Source organism: Myotis nattereri (assembly GCF_964212035.1).
Source record: "Myotis nattereri genome assembly, chromosome: 6".
Taxonomy (NCBI): Eukaryota; Metazoa; Chordata; class Mammalia; order Chiroptera; family Vespertilionidae; genus Myotis; species Myotis nattereri.
This window is the reverse complement of record NC_138081.1, coordinates 79,390,789-79,413,277: the sequence shown is the minus strand read 5'-3', so window position 1 is coordinate 79,413,277 and position 22,489 is coordinate 79,390,789. Positions and strand designations below refer to the sequence as shown.

At 41.1% G+C, this 22,489-nt stretch overlaps 2 protein-coding genes across 2 annotated transcripts in view; one reads left to right on the top strand and one right to left on the bottom strand.

Moving 5' to 3' along the window:
- Nucleotides 1–362: 362 nt before the first annotated feature.
- On the top strand, nucleotides 363–14,825 carry ARG1 (arginase 1; the record flags this gene model as incomplete). The annotated part of the gene is made up of 8 exons (XM_081094051.1): nucleotides 363–479; nucleotides 6,791–6,863; nucleotides 9,541–9,715; nucleotides 11,276–11,435; nucleotides 13,004–13,098; nucleotides 13,415–13,519; nucleotides 13,726–13,862; nucleotides 14,659–14,825. Exons 1-8 carry the CDS (start codon nucleotides 423–425, stop codon nucleotides 14,823–14,825), a joined length of 969 nt encoding a protein of 322 aa, XP_080950177.1. The 5' UTR covers nucleotides 363–422.
- Nucleotides 14,826–18,661: 3,836 nt separating this feature from the next.
- Nucleotides 18,662–22,489, bottom strand: part of MED23 (mediator complex subunit 23) — a 42,722-nt gene continuing 38,894 nt past the window's right edge. Inside the window, exons 29-30 of the mRNA XM_081094049.1 lie at nucleotides 21,663–21,794; nucleotides 18,662–19,838 (exon numbers count right to left, since the gene is read on the bottom strand). Coding sequence (XP_080950175.1) covers nucleotides 19,671–19,838; nucleotides 21,663–21,794 — 300 coding nt within the window. The 3' untranslated portion in view covers nucleotides 18,662–19,670. The remainder of the gene's footprint in view (nucleotides 19,839–21,662; nucleotides 21,795–22,489) is intronic.

The following is a 22,489-nucleotide window of genomic DNA, read 5'->3' as shown; positions in this document are numbered from 1 at the left end:
GAAGGACTCAAAGTCCTGGAGGAAGTAAGTGCCCTTCCCTGAGTTAGTACAGCTGGAGCCATGGCACCGTTTATGTCATAATGATGACTTCATTAGATTAGAGCGAGTATTATGATTAGGAAATAAAGATTGTGATTAGACAAGGTATTAACACAGATGACTTGTCAAATGGCTGTGAATTGGGGACATGAATAATCTCCCTGAATTACGAACCCAAATTCTTCCACACAGGAAGAACTTGCTGGACTTCCCGTGGACTGTCATTTTTGGTTCAGTAGGTGGAGCCAATCTTCCTTATTAGAATAAGATAAACAGATTCAGCCCAATTATAAGTGGAAAAAATATGTGTCTCCTGTCATTGAGGGTTGCAGACGTTGTGACTGGCTGGAGACCGCGGGTGCAGTGACCAGGAACATCAGAGCATGAGTTCTAAGTCAAAATCCATAGGGGTCATCGGAGCTCCTTTCTCAAAGGGACAGGTGAGTAAACAGCCTTCTTTTGAATAGCTGGGATTATTAGAAAGTTCCAGGCTTTACACTTAGCAAGGTGTGATTTTCTGGTTAGTTAAGTTTCCTGAGACAGCCTGGTCTTGAAATAGTATATAGCTTAAAGTTGTCTCATGGGTTTGCAACATTGTACAGTTATGGTCACAAACCCATTTATTTTTGTGGCCCCTAATCCCAGCCACAGCCAATTTTATTTGAATTTACTACCTTTCCCTCATATTTTTAAAAAGGAAATATTTTTATTTGAATGGAAATGGATTATTTCTGCATTTTAGCTACTTATTTAGATTTCCATGTTGTGGGAACCATGCCAGGTCCCCGGATAGTTAAGGCCGGTGGGAGCACAAAGACCTTGTTACCAATACACCAGAATGACCAAAGGCTGCTCTGGCATGTGCCCTGACGGAATGTTCAAGGACTCTGAGCCTGGAAATCCTAATCATGCCAAGGTACCATGAGTGGGTGCAAGGACACACGGTACACTGTGCCCTTCAGTAGCCAATATTACTGATGCCACTGTTGGCATGAAGCCTTTGCCTAAATGGTATAAAATAAAAGTAAGTTACTGACCAAGTGAGTTGGCTGGAGTTGTCTGAGGATGGAGTGAAAAGTCTGCTGGAGTATGGAGAGAGAGCAGCTAGGATGGAGTGTGTGAAGAAGTCTGCTAGAGAGAGCAGCTGGGCAGGAGAGATAGGAGAAGCTGCTGAGCCAGAGAGCTCAGCTACTGCTACCGTGTGAGGCGGTGAGTCTAGGAGGCAGCGTGTGGCTGCTCAGATAATAACTGTGGGTACAGAGACCAATGCTGCTTTATGGGAAAGATATATGTTCACCAGCCGGTGTCCAGCTGCCTGCCTGTATGAACTTTGCTCTAAAGGATGTTCTTGTCTAATGGCTATATGGCCACTGGCTTCAGCAATAAAGACTCATTCTTTATACCCACAACCTCTCATGGCTTCTCCATCTAAGACCCGGCATCCCAGGAGGTCCAGCCCCAGGCAGAGGGGCTCAGCCCCAACCCCTGTTATTAGCGAGCAGAGGATAAAGGAGGAACTTGGACTACGTTCCCAACCATTAGTACCGAGGGCAGGGGTCAAGCAGGAACCAGCCCTGGCGGATAGGAGAATTTAGGAGAATACAGGGACTCAGAACTCAGACATACTCGGAGCACCAGAGTTCCTGCTGCGTGCTCCGACACCTGTTCTCACTGTTTTTGGTGTTACTGTGTATATATACAGAGAGAAAGACTTTTAAGAAAACACATTTGTTTAGCTATGTAATGAATGCCTAGAAAAATGTCATAGATTGGTGTCAACTTCAGAGTTCTTTTAATTTGGATAACTTCCATATGATTGCTTTATGCATCTTTGTGAATGATTCCTATTTTTAAGGGCCTTAATAATTCTATGCAAGTCTTAGTTCAGGGACCAAGTAAAATCCTTTGTGTATCTTTCTTTGAGGGAGGAAAAAAGAAAGAAAATTTGACTGTAAATTGGTAACGCTGAAAGGACTAATGGACTTATGAAACTCCCAGATTGCCAAACATGCCAGTAACATTGAAATAAAGTATTTTATTTTCCTGCCCTGGCCACACTCATTCTGGTAAATATAATGAGATTGCAGACACCTTAGACTTCAACATGTATCTGTTCTTAAAAGCGGGGCTGGGGGGGAAGCAAATAAGACAAGTGTGAATGGAAACTCCTAAAGTTTTTTGTTGTTGTTGTTGTTTTAAATGGAGTTTCCTGCAGGTTTCTTAGAACTATTTTGCCCACCTGGGTAGTGTTTTATACTCCTCTTAGTTCTTTTTTTGTTTATAATCCTCACCCAGGAGTGAGGATATTTTTTCCATTGATTCTAGAAAGAGTGGAAGGCAAGGGGGAGGAGGAGGAGGCAGAGGAGGAGAGACACATTGGTTGCCTCCCACCGGTGCCCTGACCAAGCCAGGGACGAGGTATGGGTGCCCTTGACCGGGAATTGAATCTGCGATCCTTCAGTCCACGGGCCCACGCTCTAGCCCCAGTACCAAACTGGCCAGGGCACTCCTCCTAGTTTTGAACTCTTGCTTTGCACTCTGGCTTCTTATTGCAAAACCAAGCAGGACAGGTCAGAGGTGAGAGACCCAAATTGCATGTGGACTGTCAGCAAATACAGGTTCACTTTCCCTGGAAACCCTTCAAAGGTCTTTCCCAGAATATGGAAACATGCTGCTGACACACAAATTGCTCCTTTAAATACTGAATTGCAAGCTTCACAATATGCTCACTTATTCTTGGGCAGGTTCTAACAAAGATAGAATTGAAATAACTGACAAAAGAAATGGAGCAAGGGGAAGGAAGGGAGGGAGGAAGGTAGGGAGGGAGGGAGGGAGGGAGGGAGGGAGGGAGGGAGGGAGGAAGGAAGGAAGGAAGGAAGGAAGGAAGGAAGGAAGGAAGGAAGGAAAGGAGGGAGACAGGAAGAAAGGAAGGAAGGAATCAGTGTGAACATGTGCTGGTCCCTGGACCTCAGCAGAAAGCCTTAGGCTGATAACAGCCCCTCTAGGGGATATAGCCTGATGCATTTTCTGTCTTCAGTTAATTCTTTTTTCTTTTTCACTACAGCCCTTCCTCCATTAAAACATGGCCCAGTGATAATGAAGCTTATTGTTTCATGATAATAAGGACACAAAGATATTTTTCTACACTAAGCCATAGCGTAGAGGGAAAAACATGGCCAACATATCAGCATCTGTCCTTGCCTAAAAGAAGTAAAAGTTTGACAGACAAGCAAGGGAGAGGTTTAGAGGGCAAATGACTAGAAGGTTGAGTCTGAGAAAGGACTCTCTCCTACCTCACCCTCTTGCAAGGCAGTGGGAGGTAGGAGGGAGGTAGTGGCAAAAAAATGAGGTACGTTTTATATTTATTTTACAGTTGAGTTAACTAAGGCTCAGAGAGGTTTGGAAATCTGCTCAGGGTCACATAGCCTTGAGTGTGTGATTCCAGACAGGATTGTTTAATCCCGGCGCCTGTGCTCCTGACCTGCATTGAGGCCTCTTTAGATACACATGGGATCTTACCCTTGTGGCCAGTTAGCAATTGAGACTCAGCTTCAAAGTCAGTAGAGCTAACGAGTGATTCCCAATGTGGGCAGGTAAACCAAACAATAAGAAAGGACTAATTGCCTGGCCAACATGGCTCAGTGGTTGAGTGAGGAGGTCATGGTTCGATCCTGGTCAGAGCACATGCCCAGGTTGCAGGCTTGATCCCCCAGTAGGGGGCATGTAGGAGGCAGCCAATCAATGATTCTCTCTCATCATTGATGTTTCTCTCTCTCTCTCTCTCTCTCCCCTCTCTCTCTCTCTCTCTCTCTCTCTCTCTCTCTCCATTCCACTCTGAAATCAATATGTGACTAATCATGAGAAGCAATTTGAATCAAACAAATAAAAAAGAATGCTAGCAAGTGTCACTCTGGAAAAATTTAATAACTGTGTTAGAGCAAACATAGTGTCAACTAAGGGGCCCATAAGATGTGTTCTAATGTTTTTAAAGGAAAGGGGGGAAAATGCCAGGGAATTTTATCAAATTGATAATTTTTTGAGCATCTACTATCAGCCCTACACTACAAAATACAGTGCAGCAGGTAGGTATAAAGAAACTTGGACCGAAATCTAAAAATAAAAACAAACACAAAAAACAGAGGCAAAATTTGAGCCAAGCAGCACTCTATGGGGGTCTAAAGGAGAAGTTATATCTCCTTGATTGTGGTGGGACTGGGGAGAGCCAGGCGAAAATTGAATGGAGTAAAGGAGAAAAATGTGTCAGGCAGAGCACATGGGGTCCCTTGCTGCTCGGGACGGAAATTTGACATCAAGGATTTGCTTGGCAGCCAGGCCAAGTCATCTGCTAATTTTAATTGGGAAGGAATATTTGCTTGGTTTGGTGCCACAGCCCAATCCTAGAGGCAACACATGTGTCTTTGGCACCTCTTCTCCTCTGACAACAGGAAATAACTTTGTATGTAAAAACCTTGTTGGGAGTTAGAATCAGAGCAATACATGAAAGAACTGTTTCTTTAGGGTCACTAATCTGCTAGGATGTAAAAACAGCAAGGCTAGAGTTCTTGTTCACTGTGTTTATTAAGCAGGTCAAAAGTTGAAATACCAGGTTGGTCTTTGTGGGTTCTGTCAACTGCCAGGTGATTTTCCCTGTTGCCTGCTTTGTCCCGTAGAACCCTACCTTACTATTGTGAGGATCTGCACATAGCTGTCTCCCATGCTACCTTCAAAATAATGCCTTTACTGGCCTGGCTGGGGTGGCCGGTGGTTGAGTGTTAACCTATGAACCAGGAGGTCACAGTTACCAAGAGGTCATGATTCAAATCCTGGTCAGGGCAGGTGCCCAGATTTTGGGCTTGATCCCCAGTAGAGGGCATGCAGGAGGAAGCTGATCAATGATTCTCTCTCATCATTGATGTTTCCCTCTCCCTTTCCCTTCCTCTCTGAAATTAATAATTATATATATGTGTGTATATATATATGTATATATACACACACACACATATATCTACACTAATAAAAGAGAAAAATGGTAATTGGCGTACGGCGATACCTTTTTCATTGGCTAATCAGGGCTATATGCAAATTAACTGCCAACTAAGATTGGCAGTTAACTGCCAACAAGATGGCGGCTAATTTGCATATGTAGGCACAATGCAGGGAGGTGAAAGGGAAAGCAGGAAGAAGCCCCCTGCCACTGACAGTGATCTGAAACCCAGGGGGGAGCTAAGAGCTGGGGGGCAGGGCAAAGGCGGCCCTGGGATGATCCCCAGCCATGATCGGAGAACCAGGCGCCTTTGCCGCCCTGGCCAGTGATAGCAGGAAGTAGGGGTGGAGCCAGCGATGGGAGCTGGGCACGGTCGAAGCTGGCAGTCCCGGGAGCTAGGGGTCCCTTGCCTGGGGACTCAGGCCTGGGCCTAAAGCGAAGCCCACGATCGCGGCGCCCCCCGCTGCCACTGCAGGTCCCCACTGCCCCGGGCCGGACGCCTAGGCCAGAGGCGTTAGGCCTGGCCAGGGGCTGAGCCTGCAACCTCGGGGAGCTGGGGGTCCCCTGCCCAGGCCTGACACCTCTGCCGGAGGCCTCAGGCCTGGTCAAGGGGCCGATCCGGTGACTGGTGATCGGAGGGTGATGAGGGTCAACTCCTCTGGCTGAGGCATCAGGCCTGGGTGGGGGGCGGAGCCAGGGATTGGGGGGATATGATGGTCCCCTTGCCCAGGCCTGAAGCCTGGGTCAGAGGCATCAGGCTTGGGCGGGGGGTGGAGCAAGCGATCAGAGGGAGATGGAGGTCCCCTGCCCAGGCATGATTCCTGGGCCAGAGGCCTCAGGCCTGGGTGGGGGCCAGAGCCAGTGATTGGGGGGAGATGGGGGTCCCCTGTCCAAGCCTGACACCTCTGGCGGAGGCATCAGGCCTGGGCAAGGGGCCGATCAGGCGATCGGAGGGTGATGGGGGTCAACGCCTGAGGGCTCCCAGTATGTGAGAGGGGGCAGGCTGGGCTGAGGGACACTCTCCTCGCCCGCCCCCCCCCCCACACCCAGTGCACGAATTTCGTGCACCGGGCCCCTAGTATATATATATATATATATATATATATATATATATATATAATTATTATTGAATGCCTTTACTCAAGCTATTGTTCTGATTTACAAAGTTCCTCCAGCACCCCATCCATCATCCTGAACTCGTGTTGCAACACTACGCTGAAATGTCACCTGCTCCACCTGACACTCTCTGTCCCCGGCAGAGATAGGAGTATCCTGTTTTTGTTGTTATAACATCTTGTATCTACTTTGAAGCAAATCTCCAAGTGCTGTAATTGATGTTAAAAATCCAAATCCCCTCTTAGTTTATGAGTTAATCAAAGACAAAAACCCTCTGCTTTTCATTGTAGTGTCTCCATTCATCAGAGTGCTTTTGCACAAAACAAATGTTCACTAAGTCGGTAGCATGGGGTGATGGGAAGAGGAGACGCAAACTTTGGAATCCAAAGGGCTGGGCTAAGGCCCTAAGGCTCTGCCACTGGTTAGCTGTGTGAGGGAAGGAACATTAGATAACCTTTTTGATTCTAGACCCTTCTATTTGACATAGGAGTAATCCAATCCATTTTGCTGTGACAATTGAATATAAATGCCTGGCTCTGTAGGAACTCAAGAAAATCATGTTACTACTATTCAACTGATTAAATAATGAATTTCCTATTGTGTGCATCTGATGACCAAGATGATGCTGAATCCTTTTTTTTAATTGTTCAGCCGCGAGGAGGAGTGGAAGAAGGCCCCAAAGTGCTGAGAAAGGCTGGCCTGCTTGAGAAGCTTAAAGAACAAGGTAATTTTTAGGTTGAAAGATGATCAGCCCGAAATCTTTCCTGTTCTGAAGGATGCACAGGCTCCTGCTAACCCGGGGAGTGTCTGGAATGACATCTGTACCACAGAATTCAGCGCTGGCTAGAACCTTAGGTGTGCACCCTACACAGAGAACAGTATGTGGGAAGAATGCACAATCAATGTTGCTTATTTACTCAGATATTTTGTCTTTCCAGCCAGACTACAGTGTAAGAGAATGTGTGTGAGTAAGAATTGGGTTGGGTGGGAAGGAAGTTGGGGGGATTGAAAATGGAAGGCAAGGGGCAGCAGCAGAAAGTGCACTACTAGCAAGAGCAGCCCTGTTTGTGAGAGGAAATAAAACAGTAATAGCACCGGGTCTCGGATTGATGTCTCCATTTTCCTTGGCGGGGGTTTGAGGCAACAGAGAAGCTGTGGGTCCCAGGTAGGTCAAGTTTGGACTGGAAAGCGAGCTCCTCGAATGGGTGAGGTGGGGAACCAGGCTCCTAGGGCATGGTTCCCTAAGGGAAGGGGCATTGGGAAGTCCTATGCAGGACGAAGGGGCCCCCAGCCTTCCCAGCTCTCTGAGGAGGAGGAGGAGGAAAGCGGGGTAGTTGCTCAGTCTCAAGGCTTTTCCAAACCCTGTGCCACCTGGAGCCGGTGAACTGAGCTTCCTCAGATCCCAGCCTTCTGTTGTAGCTTCTGAAAACTGGGCCCTGAGAAAGGAGAGGAAATGGGATGGTCCTGGGGCTTCTGAGTCAGTAACAGGTGACTGAGTTGTTTGTTCTGGGGATGTGATACCTGGGGAGTTTTCAGCAGCCCGACCAAAGCCCAGAGGGCTATGCCAATCCCATCTTTCCACACTGTTGAATAATTCCATTAGAACGGCTAGCTACATCCACAAATGCCTACCACAAACATCAGAATGAGCTATTAAGTCAAAGCTTTATTTCCTTCCAGTTTCTGCCTTTCTCTCCAGGCACGTCCTTGAACCAGCTGGAGCAGTTCGCTTCCCTTGGTTGTTGCAAGAACTGCTACTTACTTTTCTCTAAGAGGCGGCCTAAACTCTCTGAGAATGTGCCCATGGAAATTCACTGTAATATCAGAAATAATAAGGGAGTATTAAGTTACACCACTTTTATTAATAAACGTGGAGAATATAAACAAAACAATGCCCCAGTAATAATAGTGTGTATGATTACTCATACTATACACACATACATATTTGCAAATGTGAGCATGCAAAAGAAAAATACTTTGTATTTTAAAAGTACAGCTAAAAAAAAAAACTAAAGCAAAAACAACAAAACAAAACAAAAATACAGCTAAAGTAAGTGTCATCTTTCTATGTAAGACCCTGATAAAGGATCTGGAGCAACTGGAACCCTCAGATATTTCTGATGAGAATGCATAATGATACACAGAGCCACTTTGGAAAGATGGGCAGTTCCTTAAATAAACACACATTTACCTTTTGACCCAGCCAATCTACTCCAAGGTATTTACCCAAAAGAGATGAAAACATGTTCTCACAAGGCCTTGTGTGTACTTGAAGGTATATAGCAGCATTGTTTATAATATTCAGAATATGGGAACAACAGAATGCCTGTCAACTGGTAAATAACTAAAAGGGGCACATCCATCTCATGGGATGCACTGACTCTTGCTGCACAGGGGCGTGAGGGAACTTAGGGGTGTGGAGGTCTTCTAAATCTTGATTGTGCTGGTTGTTAAAAGCCTGTGGATATTTCTAACACTCACTGACTGGCAAACTTAAAATGAATACGTTTTAGTAAATAAGAATTATGCATCATAAATCTAAGAAAAGAAAGAGAGAGACCCCAGTAGAGAACAGGAAGTCTGGGTAAATGAAGTGGACTAGTCGGTCAGTTAACAAGCATAATTTGGCCACATTTAATGTCATATTAAATCTCTTGAAGGCATTACTGAATCACAGATACATACAGACATGAATGAATACAACACACAATGACTGCTTAGTTCAGAACATAGAATTGAGCCCGGATCACCGTTTTACAAGAAGCTCTGTACCTTGAAGCATAATGCATGGCCTTTTAGGAAGTGCACCGAGGTCCTTAGGAACTTTGGGTTACCTTATTGGAAAAGTGTAATAATAAAGTCTTTATTTCCTGGCTTGCTGAAGTGTTAGGACTGATGGTAATCACATACACCTATTGAATTCTGACAATAGCCCTGTGAGGCAGGTACAATGGGCAGAAGAGGGAGCGGGACTGCTTCAGCAGGTGACAGACTGGATTGAAACCGAGGATTGTTAACAAAATAATGGTGTATTTTCTTCTTTTTAAATATGATTTATTTACTATAAATACAATACAGGCTTATTGTAGAAAAGTAAAAAGCACAGAAAGACAATGACATCACCCATTAAATCCAAACCAGGTCAACGTGTTGTGCTTATAGCCTAACTGGTGGGTTCAAGGATTTCCTGAGAACCCAGCATACAGCAGGCACTGGTGGGAGCCCAGGTGAGATGATGTCAGGCAAAAGTAGATGTGGTTTCTACCTTCACAATTTTTAGTCTGTTCAGAGTCTTTCTGCACTTATTCTTTAGAAAATAGACCTGTACATTTAAAATCATCCTGTAGAGACTGTTTTGTGATCTTTATTTAGTAACTTGCAACTTTTAATTTTAACTATAGAGTGTGATGTGAAAGATTATGGGGACCTGCCCTTTGCTGATGTCCCTAATGACAGTCCATTTCAAATTGTGAAGAATCCAAGGTCTGTGGGAAAAGCGAATGAGCAGCTGGCTGGCGTGGTGGCAGAAGCCAAGAAAAATGGAAGGGTCAGCGTGGTGCTGGGTGGAGACCACAGGTACTATTTAACGAAGGGCTATGCGAGATTGGCACAAATGGCATGAAGAAGGTTTAACCAAAAACATGCGAAGAGAGAACATATGGAAGGGAAAGCACTGATCAATAGTTTATAGCAAGTTTCCTGCTTAAAAAATATTACTGGTTACTACTTTCTTTTGGAAACACACTTAGCTCTATTTGAAGTCTTGAGTTATCTTTATTACAGCAGAAAATACATTAAATGTGAATGAATCTCAGTAAAATATTCAGCACAGGGTTACATTTCTAAATAAATAAGCGCTGAGGAAATTTACACTCAACTTATTGTGCTTGGTTGCTGATAATAGGAACAACCCATTTAGGTCAACATTTAAAAGTGTTTTCCATTATAAGAGTTATAATTATAAAGTTTTTTGAAATACACACACATGTAAAAGTAAAAAACAAAAACAAAAACCCAACAACAACCAGTGATAATTGTAGTCTCCTAACAACCATTTCAACCAGAATTCCCCTCAGACATGATTTTAACAATTACGTGTGTGTGTGTGTGTGTGTGTGTGTGTGTATTATCCCGCTGTTCTTAATCCACAGTTGAAATGTCCTTATCTTTACTTCATGATATATAAGCATATTTTTACTGTTGCATAATTTTTCATTGAGGTATTATATATATTGTCCAATATTCAAGTAATTTTCAAAATTACAAATAATGTGGCAAAGAAAATTTCTGGGCATTAGCCTCTTTATTCTTTAAAGACTAGTTTATTTTTTTAGAGAGGCACAATCGCTTCCACTTTGAGAATCGAGAAGTTCACGATTCTCTGAATGGTACTCAAAAACATTCACAGGTGGGAAAATAGGGCATTGTATGGCCAATCCTAATCTTTTAATTTTTGTGTAAGATATTACATAGCTGTTCCATTCAGGCACATTTTCTGGAGCTTGAAGTGCTTGATGTGAACTTGGAGGGGTCTGGACCTGGCTTAGAGTGGGTCCTTAAGGTGTGGCAGGAGAGGAGGAAGTTCAAGCAGGGGATCTGATTGTTTGAATAGAGTGAGCACCTGGGATATGCTCACTCAGGTGGATGTAAGGGCTTCTGAGTCATGCTCTCCAATTGTGTAACAATTGGGTTTTAAGAAAAATGGAAGGGCTCTGTCATGACTCACTGGGGAGAATGAAGTATTTACCTGGAGAAATGAGAGTGCAAAAAATAAGCCTGATTCAACCCTGAAAGTGGAATAGTCTCATGCTAAGAAATTCCTTGTGTGGTAGTGTTTTCACACATTTAGTTTTTGGTGAAACTATAATTTACAATTTTATTAGAAGGTGGTTTTGAAAAGTATCACAAATTACTTAGTGATACCTCTGTGTAACTATAACTTCTTAGTAACTATTAAGTGTAAGGTCTACTTTCTCTGTTACAATTGTTAAATTGGCATCTCTGATTTAAAACTATGAGAAATATCAGCTGCTTTGATTTAAAGGAAAATCAAGCATGAGCATTAAGTGAGTTAATAATATGATGTATGTAAGGCTATTGCAACTCTGACGCTCACACAAACTTTTTCCTCTAAAGTTTGGCGATTGGGAGCATCTCTGGCCATGCCAGGATCCACCCGGATCTCTGTGTCATTTGGGTGGATGCTCACACTGATATCAACACTCCACAGACAACCTCAAGTGGGAACTTGCATGGACAGCCTGTGTCTTTCCTCCTGAAGGAACTTAAGGGAAAGGTAAGAGACTGGTTGGCATTTTATTACAAAACTAGAGGCCCAGTGCACGAAATTGATGCACGGGGTGGGGGGAGGGGGGACCCTCAGCCCTACCTGCACCCTCTCCAATCCGAGATGTCCTACTGATGGCTTGGGCCCACTCCCCATGGTTCTCTGCTCTCTGCAGGGCCTGCCTGCTCCACACCACGGCGATGGGCAAGCAGGCCCTGCTGGGTGCTGCCTGTAGGCCGCGCTTGGCCGCTTGCGGGTCGCCACGGGGACAGGGCCAAGCAGGCCCTGCTGGGTGCTGCCTGCGGGCCTCGTTTGCCTGCTGGGCTCATGTTACCGGGGTGACGCTGCCAGCATCCTGCCCTGGCCGCTATGGGCGCTGCCATCTTTGTTGTGGAGTGACTGTTAATTTGCATGTTACTCTTTTATTAGATAATAATCTTTAGCAGAAGTTCAGGAGGTGGAGGGAAGTAAGAACTCCTCTGCCATCTTATTCTTGGTATAATCTCAAACTCTTTTCTTGGCAGCAGATAAGCAAAAGGGTTGGAGGATCAGGGTGGTGAGGCTTGGTATCTTTCCCTTCCTTGATAGTTTGCAAACTGACCTTGTATCTTCCCTTTTGATTCTTAAACTACCCATTTTAGGTGGAGCAGAGAAAAATACTAAGCAAGTCAGCAAAGGTTCAGACGTTAACCAACTCACCTAAGATCACACACCAGGCTGGTCCCCTGGTGCCAACCTCTTTCTAGTACATGCCACACAGCCTTCCATTGTTACCAAGTGTCCCCTCCACATCATAGGGCCTTTTCAAAAACGGAATTCTTAAAATGCGGCTCACAATGGTTTATTTAACATCTTTACTGTGAGGAGCACATATCTAAACCATAAGCAGAACTTCCTACTTGCTCCCTAGAAACTTACTTTCTAAAAGATATGAGGAAATCCCATATTAAGATTTGACATTGTGGCTCATAATTTTTATGGATATACCTGTAGTATGTCAATAAAATAATTTTTATTAATGTACCTGTAGCATAGTGGTCTTTATGATACCTGGGAATGTTAGGTTTAATGCCCAGAAGTAACGTTTTCTGAAGTGACAACCAACTGATAGGTGTATACACTTGCAATATGTGCAGCTAGCATATGGAAACAGTCAAGCTCAACTCCAGAGCATTCAAAGAGCAACCAAAGGGTTGGGGAAAAATTTTCCTTCAGCCACTCAAAACCATCTTTTGGATTAAGTCCTCACTAAGAAAGAGAAGCAAAGAAGGGATGAAAGTAATGGAAGTACACTGACTTCCTTACAGAAGAGTTCTGGGAAAGCAGGGCCCAATGGAAATGGTGCACAAATGGTTCGGGTTAGGTCTGGGCTACAGGGTGAGGCTGGGTAGGGCCAAAGTAATCAAGGGGACCACTAGGGGAGGCAGGCATTCTCTTGTTTGTTTAGTATCATCTTTTAACGATTCCTAAAAATGTATGTTCTAAATATAAGATATATCCAACAAGTGTACTTAACTTTCCATGTACGATTTGCTCAAGAGAAATATACATAACCAAATGGAAAATTGCAATTTTAGATCCCTGATGTACCAGGATTCTCCTGGGTGACGCCCTGCATAACTGCCAAAGATATTGTGTATATTGGCCTGAGAGATGTGGACCCTGGGGAACAGTAAGTTTATTCCTTGATGCAATTTACCTTCATGTTTGTCCTTTTGCATGCTAGGTGCAGTGACCAAACCTATGGTAAAAAATTATTTTAAGTACCAAATATATATATATTTGTACATACACATATATGTATATATTCAAATGATTCTTATATTGACTTGCTGATAAAAATATATTGATGATATATACATAGAGTTCACAGAACTTAAATATTTTATGTATCTTAGCACATTGATCTTTTCTGAAAAGGAGACGAGAGGGCATAGAGTCAGCCTCCATGTTAATTTTAAGTTATCTTACTATCTCCTCTTTCATAGCTACCTTTTGAAAACTCTGGGTATTAAATACTTTTCAATGACTGAAGTGGACAAGCTGGGAATTGGCAAGGTGATGGAAGAAACACTCAGTTATCTACTAGGAAGGTATGACGCTTGTATATGCAACATAAATATTGTTAAACGAACTAGCTACTGGTACTAATCAATATAAGTTATTAATAAAGCCTTTATGTAAAATCATGGAACTTCACTAGGTTGTTCCTTTTTACAGAGCAAAGTAAGAACTATATTTATCTACTAAACAATAAGCCACCAACTTTAACTTGAATTACTTTCCTTCTTCTTAAAAGAAAGAAAAGGCCAATTCATCTGAGCTATGATGTTGATGGATTGGACCCATCTGTCACACCAGCTACTGGCACACCAGTCATCGGGGGTCTGTCTTACAGAGAAGGTCTCTACATTACAGAAGAAATTTTCAAAACAGGTACGTATAAATCTAAGTGAATAAAGAATCAAGTGTACACATGGCCAATATATACTTACTAGAGGCCTGGTGCACGAAATTCCTGCATTGGGGAGTGGGGGATCCCTCAGTCCAGCCTGTGCCCTCTCACAGTCCAGGAGACCCGCGATCGATTGCCCTAAAGAGGTAGGCCCCGCCCACCTGCCCGGGGCTCCACGATGGATCACCCCAGCAGAGGGAGGCCCCGGCTACCTGCTGCAGCGCCCCGGCCAGGTAGCCTGGGCCTCCCTCTTTGGGGCGATCGATCATGGAGCATCGCCCCAAAGAGGTAGGCCCTGCCCACCTGGCCAGGGCTCTGCAATGATCGCCCCCCCAGAGGGAGTCCCTGCCCACCCGCTGCAGCCGGTCAGTCTGCAGGGCGATTGTGGAGCCCCCTGATTGATCGCCCTGCTGGCCGGTGGCCTGAGTCTCCCTCTGCAGGGTGATCATGGGGAAATGGCCGGGCCCCCGACCAATTGCATTGCACCCGCCTTGGCTGACCTGGCACCAGTGGGTGTCATAGCGTGGTTGTCTGGATAGTCATTCTGCTGTTCAGCTGTTCAGTCGATTTGCATATTATGCTTTTTTATTATGGATACTTCCTGGTCTGAAAATCAAGCCCCTATTGACACTTCCAGAATGCCCATTGCATGATGCAGTAACCGAAGTGGTTTCAGTTGGTTACCCCCCTCATTACATTCCTGAGTAACATTTCAGAGATACTAAATTTAAAATGTCAATTATTTAACAATTACTTTATTTCCACTTGTTGTCGTAGGACTACTGTCAGGATTAGACATAATGGAAGTGAATCCATCTCTGGGGAAGACACCAGAAGAAGTAACTCGAACAGTCAACACAGCAGTAGCAATAACCTTGTCTTGTTTTGGAGTTGCTCGAGAGGGTAACCATAAGCCTATTGACTACCTTAACCCATCTAAGTAAATGTGGAAACATTACGTGAAAATCTCACAGCTTATAACTTAGCAAATCTAATGATTTACTTAAGCTAACGGTTATCCTCTTATAGATTTTGTGTTTCAGGAAAATGTTTTACCTGAGGAAATATTAGTACAATTAGTATAAACTGCATCAATTCCCTCTTGGTGTGAAAGATTTGGAAATTCAAGTTTTTGTAAATTTAAAAAGCTTGTATTTCCCATTTTGGCAAAAGACTTATCCTTAGCAATGGAAGTACATATTAATTTCCAAATAGAAATTTGCTGGCATTAAAAATAAACACACTCCCAGAAGATAGTGGCAAGAAATATGCTAATTGATGGAAAGCAAGAACCTACAACCAAGATTACTCTACCCAGCAAAGCTATCAATCAGAATCAAAGGACAGATAAAGAGCTTCCCAGACAAGAAAAAGCTAAAGGAGTTCATCACCACCAAACCAGTATTATATGAAATGTTAAAGTGTCTTCTTGAAGAAGTAGAAGAGACAAAAATATGAACAATAAAATGGCAATAGACATCTATCAACAATTCAATCTAAAAAAACAAAAACAAAATAAACTAACAAGCAGAACCGAAACAGACTCATAGATACAGAGAATATTTTGACAGTTGCCAGATGGCAGGGGAATTGGGGCAATGGGTGAAAAAGGTAAAGGGATTAAGAAGTACAAATTGGTAGTTACAGAATAGACATAGTGATGTAAAGTACAGCATAGGGAATGCAGTCAATAATATGCTAATAACTACGTATGGTGTCAGAAGGGTACAAGATTTATTAAGATGATCACTTAGTAAGTTATATAATGTCTAATCACTTACTAAGTCATATGTCTAATCACTTAAATTATATATTATCTAATCACTTAATAAATTATATAATGTCTAGTCACTTAGTAAATTATATAATGTCTAACTGGGTGTACACCTAAAGCTAAACCTGAAACTAATATAATGTTGTATGTCAACTGCAATTAAAAAACATTAAATGGCAAAAAATACACACCTACATAGTGGGATTCCTGTTACCAGGAGGTAAAGGTACCACATTTGAAAATGGACCGTATTTCCACGTTGTTCAAAAGATGTGATTTTTAGCCAGGCCAGTGAGGCTTAGTGGTTGAGCATTATTGACCTATGAACCAGGTCATAGTTTGATTCCCAGTCAGGACACATGCCCAGGTTGCAGGCTCGATCCCCAGTGAGGGGTGTGCAGGAGGCAGCAAATCAATGATTCTCTCATCATTGATGTCTCTCTCTCTCTCTCTCTCCTTTTCCCTTCCTCTCTGAAATCAATAAAAATATATATTTTTAAAAAGATGTGATTTTTATAATTCTCTTTATATAAGATACTATCATGTCTACATATTTCTAAATATATGCAAAATACACACACACACACACACACACCCATCCGGCTTAAAACTACTATGAAGATTTTAAAAGCCACAGTGAAATCATCATCCCCCAAACACTGGTGAGACCTTGGTGAAGCTAAACTCTCTGGCTCTGGTTTCTTCATCTGTAAAATGGGTAATCATAAGGCTTGGGCAATCTCCAAGTCCATTAATGACAGATGATCTTTTACTTTTTCTAAACTTCAAGCATAACATTGGTTTGTATTTTAAGCATGGTAGTCTTTTAGGAGGTGGAAGAAAGAAATCAAATGGCTATTATTTCTAAGATCTGCTAAGTTAGACAGAGATTTCATCCAAAATGATCTGTGACTTCCTAACATGCTGCCCTCACTCATGACAATTACAGTGTGTCTCATTTGCTGCAATCTTTAAACATCCTAAAACGCTCATCTTCGCTCTGGAATACAGTGAGGAGGTGGAAAAAATAAATGAGAGTAAACTATAACCAAAACCAAGGAAACAAACTCTTCCCCTTCTCCACAATTTACACAGAACTCACGTGGGCTCTGCAGTGAGGAAGGGCCCATGAAAGGATCTGTATTGTTGTTAAAATAGCCATATGTCACCCAGCTGGTGTGGCTCTGTGACTGAGCGTCAACCTATGAACCAGGTCACAGTTCAATTCCTGGTCAGGGCACATGCCCAGGTTGTCTGCTTGACTCCCAACAGGGGGCATGCATGAGGCAGCCAATCAATGATTCTCATCATTGGTGTTTCTATCTCTCTCTCTCCCTTCCTCTCTGAAATTAAAATATGTTTTAAAAAAACAAACAACTCAGCCATATGTCAGCGCCTCCTCTAACATCTGATTTTTCATATGCAGCTTAGAATTTTTAACTAACCGTTGACATATGCACTTTGTAAGATAAATATTTTACTGAATTGCTTTTAGATAAGAGCAATTATGCTGAATCATGCTTTAGAGTATACTGTCACATGTAATCACATGTAGTTACTTAAATTAAAGCTTAATAAACTTTAAAATTCAGTTCCACATTTCAAGTGCTCAGTAGGCACTTGTGGCTACTAACTACTGTACTGAATAGCACAGATAGTCTTTCCACCACTGCAGAATGTCCTATTGGACTGAGTGGCTTTAAAGGTACTATTAAAAATAAACCTTTAGGATGTAATGAATATAAAGGCATTTTCCCCCTTCAGAATAAATCCAAATAAAGCATCTGCCTTCTATTAATGTCTCTGGTTAATAATAATTCTTTAAAAAACCCATTTGGGGAAAATCATATTCCCCCTTTTTTTAAAAGCTAAAGAAGAAAAAATGAATTGTTAATAAATGAACTGGAATGTACATATCCTTGAAAAAGTGATATTTTCACTTCCTTTATTCTATTTGTATAATACCAGTTCATAATTATTCCCATTTTAGGATCTCAAAGCAATATATTCCTTGAGGTAGTGAGACTATATTGAGACTGTGTTAAGAGAAACACTTGAATTCATTTCTAGCATAAAATTTCTGGAGAATTTTAACAATATTACTAAGAAAAATTACTTATACTATTATATAAATATTAAGCTGAATTGCATGGCAAATAAAGATTTAGTGATTATAAGCCCTGGCCAGGTAGCTCGATATGCCAATGTTGCGAGTTTGATTCCCAATCAGGATACATACAAAAATCAACTCAATGACTGCATAATTAAGTGGAACAAAAAAATCGATGTTTCTCTCTCCCTTCTTTCTAAAATCAACTTTAAAAAATGTAGTGATTATAATAATATGAACCATGAAGAAGGTAAGGTCTAGGACAGCCGTGGGCAAACTACGGCCCGCGGGCCGGATCCAGACCATTTGAAATGAATAAAACTATTGAAAAAAAAGACCGTACCCTTTTATGTAATGATGTTTACTTTGAATTTATATTAGTTCACACAAACACTCCATCCATGCTTTTGTTATGGCCCTCCGGTCCAGTTTAAGAACCCATTGTGGCCCTCGAGTCAAAAAGTTTGCCCACCCCTGGTCTAGGACGATGTATTTGGAAATAAAAAATTGAAGTATAGTTGGTTAAACTTCACTAATTTTTTTTTTTATTATTGATTTTTGAGAGAGAGGGAGAGAGATTTGTTATTCAACATATTTAAATATTTACTTGTTGATTCTTGTATGTGCCCTGTCTGGATATTAAACTCACAACCTTAGGTTATTGGGAAAGTGCTCTAACCAACTGAGCTACCCGGCCTGGGTAGTTCATTTTTATTTTAATCAGTACTAATTTTTTTTAAAATTAGTACCCTTAATACCTAGGTCAATGTCAGATACCAGCTGTACTATACAACTCATGGAAGTAGCCCAGGTCTCTCTCTCTTATAACCCAGCCAACACACTGCTTGGCACACAACAGATGCTCATTCAAATTGAGTAATCAATCACACAATGTATTCATTTAACAGATTTTACTAATTTTTTTGTAGTCTTTTACAATCTTAATGCCATTTCCCTCCAAAATTAACATTAAGTCTCTCAAAATTTAATAAACCCTAAAGAACCAAAATGTACACTGCATTTAAAAAATAAATAATTAAAAATTTTAAGATTATAAAAATTCAAAGAATAACATCATTTGCTAGGTAAGTGTCAATCTGGAAAAGTAATTATTTTAAAAAACAGAGATTGGAGAATCACCATTTAAACATGAATTTACTAAGTTTGTGCATTTCTAGCTATGTTATCTACTTACATAACTTCCAATTCATTTCATACAGTAAAGTTCAAGTCCATAGCAAAGGCAAAAACTTGCCAAACTACCTTGATTAGAAACATTAGCTTATTTACTTGAAAATCTATGATAAAAATTCTAAGCCATTTAAAAAGAATATGAAACTGTTTACTTCTGCAATGCAATGAAATTTTCAGTTCTTTGACAAAAATCTCTTATCCCAAAGACACACCAAAAGAAATTTATATATATAAAAGGATCTGTAATAACTACTACATATGTAGTACCTTTAAAACAATGAATAAGTCATTAATTATAAAATATAAAACCAAACCAATGGCTAGACTAGGAAAGATTGAGAGTATCTAATAAAAGTCTTTTGATCACAGACACCTCAATGTTCCTAGGCAGCTCTAATAAATTGTTATGGATATGAACAATACGTAGTTTATTTGACCTCTTAGAGACGTAAGTGTTCCTAGGCAACTCTAGTAAGTCATTATGGATATGGACAACATATAGTCTACTTGATCTCTTAGAGACGTAAGTATAGACAAGGAGATGGGAGTTATAAAGTGTCAATAGATTCACCATTTGAATCAAAATAAAACAATCTGAACGTCACTGCTCTACTACATCACTATGTAGCAATGATTATGTTCAGATTTAATAGGTTTGAGTCCACTTTCAAAGACAGATGTATTTCCATTGCACCACGGTGCATGCTGACTTCACTGAGTGACTGGTAAAGACACTGGCACCTGGTTAGACTGAGGGGCTGGAGACCCACTATTTATGGCCTGTGGAGGTACTGTAGTTGGTTCCATCTTGCTAATGTGTGTGATGAATCGAAGACGAAGTTTTAAAGCTGGTTTTAAATTACAGATAATCTTCTCTACCTAAAAAATGGAAACACATGAAAAAATATTTTAACCAGAAAACTTTAATTTCCCACCTTTTAAAGAAGTGATTAATATATATCCTGAGACAATATACTAGGGAGTGGGATGGATGAGGAAGTTTATGCTTTGTGTTTTAACAAAAGCAGATAAAATTATTTCTCTCACATGAGAAAAATTGTGTGTTCTTCCTCACACACATTCTATATATGTGTATTTATGTGTATATACATATATCTATGTATATAACCATATGTTTACAAAAACACATATACTTACCTGGCTAGCCAGAAATCCTACTGCCAAAAGCTAGTATAATTTACAATGAAAATATTACACATGCAATAGGTGATCATCCTTTTAAAATGCCATCTTCACAGAAGCATGAAGCACAATTACATTCTGAAGTTCTTTGAATAACATGTTTGTAACATATATCTACAAATCTAATTTTTAAAAATTCTGATTTATACTTGAAATTCAAACTATATATCAGATCTACTCTTACTTAAAACCCCTCAAGGAAATAAATACATCAAGCAGTTTCACAGTTTTCTTTACTCAAATGCTCCTTGACCTTGCCAGGAAAGATCAGCCCATTATTAATTTTTCCTTTCTGTAATTACCTTGTGTCAAAGTGCCTTAGGCCCAAATATTAAGGATATGCTAAATAAAGCATGCCTGAGCCCGGCTGGTGTGACTCAGTGGTTGAGCATCAACCTATGAACCAGGAGGTCATGGTTCGATTTCCAGTCAGGGCACATGCCTGGGTTGCAGGCCTGACCCCCAGTGTGGAGTATATGGGAGGCAGCCAATCAATGATTCTCTCTCATCATTGTTTCTATCTCTCTCTCTCCCCCTTCCTTTCTGAAATCAATAAAAATATACTTAAAAAAATAAATAAATAAAATAAAGCATGCCTGTATTGGTTCCCACTCAACTTTCCTTGACGATTCTGCTGAGGCATACAAGAGTCAACACCCTCCCCAGCTGCAAGGGAAGAATCCAACAGACTAGGATTCATATGTTTTTATATCAGTTTACCTCTGTTGGCCATTATAGAAGGAAGTAACATTGAAGTATGGAGGGGAGATTATTTAATTTCTCCTTCTGAAACAGGCAAGACTTTCCTACAGATAGGAAACTCAGTTACAGCTCAAGGAGGTCCTTTCCATGTTCAGACAGCTCTACTAGGAAGTGGCTCTTCCTATATTGAGTCAGAATGCACCTCCTTCTAACTTCACCAGCGTTTATATGTCCTTTGAAGTCACACAGAACAGATCTAATACTGAATGCAAATGGCAACCCTCCAAATAGTAAGGACATAAACAACTAAGACTTTTAAAGTTCAAATCAAGCGTTCCCAGTTCCTTCAAATGCCCTTCAAGAAATCACTCTCTGGACTCTCCTGGCTTTAGTCTTCTGGTTATGCTGCAAATTGTCTAATGTTCCCATAGCGTATCCTAATCACTGTCCAGAAAAAGTAGGACCTCCTTCACGTAACACGACACCTGTCTGGTCTTTTCAGTAGCAATACTGTACTGTTTCTTCCTAATGAAATCACTGTTAATCAACTCCCCTAGGTCTTTTTCAGATGTCTTGTTGCAAATATCAAGGGGAAAATATAAGAAATTATAACATGTATTTACTTTTACTTTAATATTATATCCCGAATAATATGCTCATGTAGCCTAAAAGAGACTGATATCAACCTTTTCTCCTTAAAAGAAAATAAACAAAACCACTCACCCAAACAAATAAGTATATCACCATATGTTAAGGTTTCTAAACTAAACATCATTAAAAGTAATTAAGTTAACTTACTTGCTCTTTTACGCTGTCACCAGTAAACATATACTTCACATGGTATAGGAAGTCACAGATGGGATCCATGTAATTTAAGTGGGCGCTGCACTGGTCTACATTCAGCAACATGTCATAAAATGCCACACCAATCTAGTTAAAAATGACATAAAATTATTTATGTCAAAAATGGTTCAATAATTCAGCATGATATGCTGGACTCTATTCCAAGACTAGCACAGAGGGATAACAGGTTTATAGAACTGCCACTGACCACACAAACTGTGTGCATGGAAATATGACATGACCTGCATTACAGTGGACTCGATAGTGCTATAAAATGCCCCAACAGGGTATAAATGAAATTTCTCTTTACAGTTTGTTAATTTTTCTTAAAATTAAGAGACAGACGATCCCCTTTCAGGAAACCATACCTCAATTTCTGGGATAATCGCAACCTCAGGGATACTTTAGATTGTACCTTTAGTTCTACTTGGTGGCTTATACTTTAAGGTTCTATTCCTGGCTCATTTTCTTTTCTCTGTACTCGTTATAGGTGATTTTCATCCATTCCCATGATTTTAATTAATTCTTCTTTACTGTAGTGCAGGTTCTCAAATGCATTTCTCCATCCTTAACTTTCTTCTCAACCTTGAAGATGGGTATTTCTCCCTGCACATCCAATTCAACACATCCCACACCAAACTCATCATAGTTATTCTAAAGTCATGGGTACGCTAAGTCCTCCAAAACCACTCTCTGTTCCTACTAAGCTGACTTCAGTCTAATGGATTATGATACGAAGTTTGGAAAACATTCGGAAAAAATCCCAAATAGATATTTTAGAA